A 6,427-nucleotide genomic window follows, 5' to 3' on the forward strand; every position below is an offset into this window, starting at 1 on the left:
GCGCGGCGCTGTTGGCTGCGCGCGGCGCCGGCAGTGAGCGCGTGGGAGCCGCCACAGCGGGACCGGGAACGGGACCGGGACCGGGGCCGGGGCCGGGGCCGCCCGCGCCATGGAGCTGGAGGAGCTGGGCATCCGGGAGGAGTGCGGCGTGTTCGGCTGCATCGCCTCCGGCGTGTGGCCCACGGAGCTGGACGTGCCCCATGTGATCACGCTGGGGCTGGTGGGGCTGCAGCACAGGTAAAGGGGGCGGGGGGCACGCCGGTCGGGGTCGGGCTGGACGGGGCCGCCGTACGAGACCGGCCTCTCCGGGGCCGGGGCCGGGGCCGCGGCGGCTGCCCCGGCGGTGGTCGCGGCCCCGCGCCGGCACGTGCAGCCGGGAGGGCCCCGGCTCGCCGGCGGCGGCGGAGGGAGGAGCGGCCTGGGAGGGGAGGGGAGGGGAGGGGAGGGGAAGGGAAGAGGAGGGGAGCGGCGCGGCCGGGGCGGGGGGGCTGCCCGGTCCCTTTCTCCCGCTCCGCGCCGGCGGAGCATCCCGGTGGCGAAACGCAAGGAACGCCCCGCCGCCTCCCGCCCTCCCGGGCCGGTCCCGCCGAAAGAGCAGCGGTCGGACGTGCTGTGGACCTCGGCTGCATCTCCCTTAAGGCGCATCCGCCCCCGGCGCCGCCCGCCGCCGGGGATCCGCGCCGCCGGCCCCGGGCGTGCGAACGGCACCGCGCCGCCCGCCGGCCTCCGTGCGCGGAGCCGCGCAGGCGGGCGTTGGGTATGCGCCCCGCCGCCCCGTCCCGGGCACCCGGCCCCGCCGCCGCGCTGTCACACGGGCGCTGACCTCCCGGCGGCGTCGCGGCGAGGCCCGGCCGTCATTCTCGGCGTTACTCGAGATGCTGATGTTAAAGGGTAACGCGCACGCATCGGGACTGCCGAAAAGGAGCGGTCCCCAAGCGGTTTTAGGCTCCTGCTAGGCACGGCCGGTTAGATTCCCCACCACGATACAGCAAAACTTCTTTCCTACCCGACACGCCTACGGCGACGTGACACGGACTAGATTCACTGTGAAACATGTGGATGCACAGCTGCAAAATGAAGTTTGGGTTCTGCCTCCGTTTGGTACTCAAAGTTAGAATGTTATGCGCTGACGTACGCGAGTCATTTTTTTCAGTGGTGCCAGAAAGGTACATCCTCCGTGTGGGCACACACGCCCAGCCAAACACGCTAGGCTTCTGCAGTACAAACACCTATATACTGTGCCTAACTTTCCATTTGCGAAAAGTGGGCTAAATAACCACATTCCTGACAGCCTGGGGAGGCGGGCTTCTCTAAGTACACACGCGCTGAACAGATAAAAATGGCATGTTCTTTGCATATTTGAGGTCGCAGACACCTAAAGGTTGCTCTGAAATTCTTTCGGACCAGCAACAGAAAATTGTTTCCGTTGAGACTTTCTGTTTATTACAGCTGAGTTTCACATACTTTTACTCGTAAAATGCTGCATCCCTACATGACTCTCATATACTAATAATTCTCTTTCGTTTGCAGGTGTATCATTCATAAACTATATATATTTGCCAGTGTCCATCAAAAAAACGTTTTTATTGGGAGCGGCAGAGCTGCAGAATCCAAAGAACAAAGCCATGTAATCAATAGCCTCATTTTAGGTTGCACCATTTTTCTGTGGAGAGGCTGGAAAAAAATCTTACCTCATTTGTGCTTCCATAGTTACACTGGTGGACCTGGAGTTTCTTAGTTGGAAATAAAATGACTGATGTATTTTCATTACTTTGCATCTTACGATCTCAATTTTCTCTGCAGCCTTATTTTGTGATTTTTCAATACACATATTTTTCTTCTTTTTTTTCTGATGGGCACTTGACAAGTATATTTGATTTCCATGAACTCTTTAATATCAAATATCCCCTGTGGAGAGCACAACTGTAGACAGTAATACTAACGTTGTGATTGAAACTGTAAGCAAGTCACAAGCTCTACAGGAGGATACACACCTAGAGGCATACATGCACTACCTCTGATTCTGATCTTCTAACTCAATAACTGTAAAAATTTTTAAGGATGCTTTCTTAGAGACATAAACATTTTTGCATCTGTAAAGTGAAACAGTCTGTTCAGTTAGGTATACCTCTGCAAGCACTCAATAAAATTCTATTAAATAGCTGACATGTTAATGTTCCCCCTTCCTTCTAACGTTTCTCCCTAACCTCTGCATTGTTCCTACTATGAGGTGTAGGAGAGGGGGCATCCCTATCGGGAAGTAATAGCATAACAGCTATTTTTCTTCCTTGTTTTTGGAATGTCTCTTGAAAACCAGAATTAAGATTTAGCATTAACTCTATCAGTAAATTTCATGAAGCCTGTTCTTTTAAACTTAAAAATGAATAACTGTCCCTTAACCATATTCCTTTAAGAATAAGTAAATAGGAAAGTGAGGTATGGTAAATATTAATGCGTAGTCCCTATCAGGCCTAAGTGACTAACAGAAACTTGATTGGCCACTAGAAAATACAGTCCTTAGACCTCACCTTTAAATTAGTAAGGATGTTTAGGTAATGACTACTGGCCTTAGATACTCATAGGCATGGGGGTTTTATGCAAATTAGTCCTGTGCAATAAACCAAAATACCGAATTTGGCCCTTAATTCATCTTAGGTTTTAAAAATCAGAATATTCAAGCATGGCATTGTATCAAACTGCATTTTTGAGATGACCGATCCACAAAGGAGAGGCAGCTGTTGGGAACATCTTATCTGTATGCATAAAGATCCAGAGTATTTGTTACATGCCACAAAAACATGCAGCATAAATTCTTTGTGCTTTATGTTCTGATCTAGCTGGTTGCAGCATTGTGATGGACTTTGCTGTTTCTGATAAATAGCCTAAAATGAGTTGATAATTTGTACTACAGCATTAAAAAGATATTACTGCACTAGAGAGATTTACTTCAGTGAGGATGTTTGTAACTGAAATCTTAAAACTCTGTACATTACATCAAGCCACCAAAATACTTAAGCATGTATTCAATGGCATGTGTTTTGAGTGGTGCTCGTTGTTTCACTGAAACTATTCTGCATGGAAAAAAAGGTATGTATTTGTAAGCAAGGCTCTGGAGCAGGCCCACAAGAAGGCACATCATGAAAGATAAAAGATAGACTTGGAATTTCACTATCTTGACATAAGCAACAACTTTAAAAGTTTTGTTTTGTTTTGGCTTTTTTTAATGAAAAAGCAGCTGCTAGATTGTTGAGGCTTAAATTCGTGCTCCTTTGTAGCAGAAGTTAGAACATGGCTTTTTATTGGCTTTTACTTTATAATGGTGAACTGTGAATTGAAATGAAAACCAGTATATTCCTACTCACAGGCTAATCAAGGCCTTCTACACACTAAGAACATTGTACCAATTTAACTTGAGACCGCTTTAAAGTGATTTTCATCTGGTTTTAACACATTTTACAGCTATGTTAGCAGTGAATTATGTTTGAAACTTTAAAGCTGCTAAAGCTAATGCTGTTACTCTGGCATCAACATTAACAAGGCTTGAAAGTGGATGTTCTAAATCATCTTTACAATTTGTAAGCCAGGGAACAGAGTCCCTGCAAAATCCACTGACAGCATGCCAAAATAAAGTCAGAGGATATTGGTAAGGAGAGGGCTTTCTTTGGGGCAGTGAGGTAGGGAGGAGGAGTACTTTGAGTTACAAATCTATTAAACGTCATTTGAGTCCTTGACCAGGACAAATTTGCAAAGTTAATCTTGGAACAAGTGTGATTTCTGTTAACTTTTTGCAAAATTCCCTGGAAAATATTTTTGGCAGTAATACTGTGTACTGAAACCTGAGGGTATCCAGCTTTGTACTGGTTTTTAGAAAAGGTCTTTAAAAGGCCTCTTCTGTGCAGGTGGAAGTCCTATTAAGTCAGGGAATACTCCTCTTCCCAACTCAGCTGGGTCTATGTATGGAATTTGTTAATGAGAATCAAAGTAAATGGGGAGTGCAGGCCTGGCCAGCATGCTTTTTTGATACCTTCCCCGTTACTGTCCACTATTAAAACCCGCACAACAGAACCCAAATAATCACCAATGTAAATTAAGAATTTTTACTTCTCTTTCAGTGTAGTGAAATTACCAGTTGCTTCCTACTAGCCATCCTTCCAAGTATCTACACTCAACATAGTATAATTAAAGTGTTTATCTATGTTTTACATATAACCTCTTGGCTACAAGACGGATATTTTAAAAGGCTATTTAGCAAGCTACTGGTATCCTGTCTTACATCGTGAATCTTTCAAACAAAACGCTTAAAATTGCAATAGTATTTGGATGGGAATTTTCTGGGGAGCATGGATATGCTACAGGTAGTGATCCTGAAAATTTGATATGCAACATATTTACCTCTTCATCTCAAGAACCTATTATGGGTTCAGCAGATCCCCCATCCCCAGATGCAAGAAGTGCAGTGTTAAATGTTCTAATTGTCTAAATGCCAAATTTTGTAATGAACCCTATTTCTATGTAAATTTCCTATGCAATATACTGGGTAAGATGTTTGTCTAGCTAGCGATTGAGTCTGTATGCTGTCTTACCAGAACATTCATGCTGTATGTGCTGCTAAAACATTCCTGAGTACTTTCAGAGACACTTACTGAATGTGGATATAGTAACACTTTATATTTTAGTTCTCTCTTGGTTTACATTTATAGGCCATTCTGTGCTGCTAGGTGGTGACAGCCCAGTTTAATTACATGCCAAAAAGCTTACTCCTGCAGGAAGAGAGGAGGAGCGAGACCTTTTTGCTGTGGTGAGCTGTTACATCCTCTTGGTTGCTTTACGTAACTTCCAGCAGGGCTCAGGTTCCTGCATGCTTGCTTTCAGAAAGTGAAGATAAGCCAGATTTCCATTCTAAGCAAGTTCAAATCTCTAAGATGTACATGTCACAAAATGCATTTCAGTCTCAGCTCTTATCTCTGGATGTGGGGTAACCAACTGCAATGAGGTAATGTAGGAAGGAGTGGAAAAACCAGGAGGGAAGTGGTGCCAAAATGTACATACAGGAGGACATCTCAGAGACAGCCATTATGTTTATTGTGGCCAACAGATGTTCCATTACATTAACCTAGCCATAGAGTTGGGGTGAGACTGCTCGCTTTTCTTCACGTTTTCTGTAGCTAAGTCATCCATGTAGGCATGATACAGCTCTCCAGTAATTTTCAGAGGATTGCTCAGTTGGGCTCTTGCCTGCCCATACCTTAAATTTGAGACTAATGCATGGAGGGAGGGTTGTACACAGCATGGGAGGTTCATGCTGGGTAGTTCAGTTCAAATAAACCGTCCTGGCTGCTCTTTCTGCCGTGTCTTACACAACTTTCCTTGACCTTAAAAAAAGCAGGGTTGCTTGGAGGGGTTTTTTATGAGGTTAGTTTTAATTTAAATCAGTTCTGTCAGTTGGTTAACCACTTGGCCACATGAATGTTTGTGCCAACACAAAGGAGACCTTGCTGCAGGAGAAGGGACAAATGGTAAGAGTCTGGAGGGAGAGTCTTTTAAGCCGACAGTGATGCCGATAGTGCTTGTGGATCCACCAACAATGCAAGCATTTCTGCTCCCTGAAGCTCATTCTCCACCCATTTGGCCCAGATATAGTTTGGTCTACCAGGAAATAATCTAAATGGTGCATTCAGATGACTTTCCAGGGTAACAGCCCTATCAAAGAGGTGTAAAGTGACCCATTCTTCTCAGTGAATGAGTGTGCTTTAGAGAAGAATGGAACTTTTTAATATAGATCAGAGTGTCTATTGCTCCATTTGCCTGCCACACCTCAAAAGTTTCAGTATTGCCATTTGCAAACTGGGGAGAAGACAGATTTGCCCTCACAGTAACCTGAATGGCCTCCTGGTAATAGTGCAGATACTTGAGGAGGGAGATGAGCCAAGATACCTGTTTTTTATAGGATTGCTGCTCTTGCCATCATTACTTAGTGTAGGTTTTAAGCTGGATCATTTTCATGATGTGATTTATATTAAGATTCCCAGGAGCAGTTACATGGAAACAACTTGGTCTGGCCTTTCTGCTAAAAAAGAAACCATGTTGTGGATCTATGTCTAAGAAGGCCTCTCCTCCCAAACCCTTTCAGTCCTATGGTAGTGCTCTCACAGATACCCATTTAGCATGTGTCAGATGGTGTCCCAAGTTCCATTTAACTCACCCATAAGTGTGCCTAGACTAAATATTGTGTGCCTGTAATAAATGTAAAGCAGAACAACAGCACAAGCTCAAGTGGATATAAAAATACACTGTGAGGATGAGTTGGATTACCTAATGCTATTTTCGAAAGGAATATTTTTTGAGAAATCCTTCACTCCTTCATTCTCTTTACCCTATTGTCACTACCTCTGAAGATGCTGTCAAAAGGAGACAGACCTTATCTCTA

The 6,427-nt window shown here is 45.2% G+C and overlaps 1 protein-coding gene across 1 annotated transcript in view; it reads left to right on the forward strand.

Moving 5' to 3' along the window:
- The first annotated feature begins 93 nt into the window (after nucleotides 1-93).
- PPAT (phosphoribosyl pyrophosphate amidotransferase) overlaps nucleotides 94-6,427 on the forward strand; it is a 53,447-nt gene continuing 47,113 nt past the window's right edge. The window contains exon 1 of the mRNA XM_049794207.1: nucleotides 94-237. Within this exon, the coding sequence (XP_049650164.1) occupies nucleotides 110-237 (128 nt within the window). The 5' untranslated portion in view covers nucleotides 94-109. The remainder of the gene's footprint in view (nucleotides 238-6,427) is intronic.

Source organism: Accipiter gentilis, chromosome 3 (assembly GCF_929443795.1).
Source record: "Accipiter gentilis chromosome 3, bAccGen1.1, whole genome shotgun sequence".
In the NCBI taxonomy this organism is placed as follows: domain Eukaryota; kingdom Metazoa; phylum Chordata; class Aves; order Accipitriformes; family Accipitridae; genus Astur; species Astur gentilis.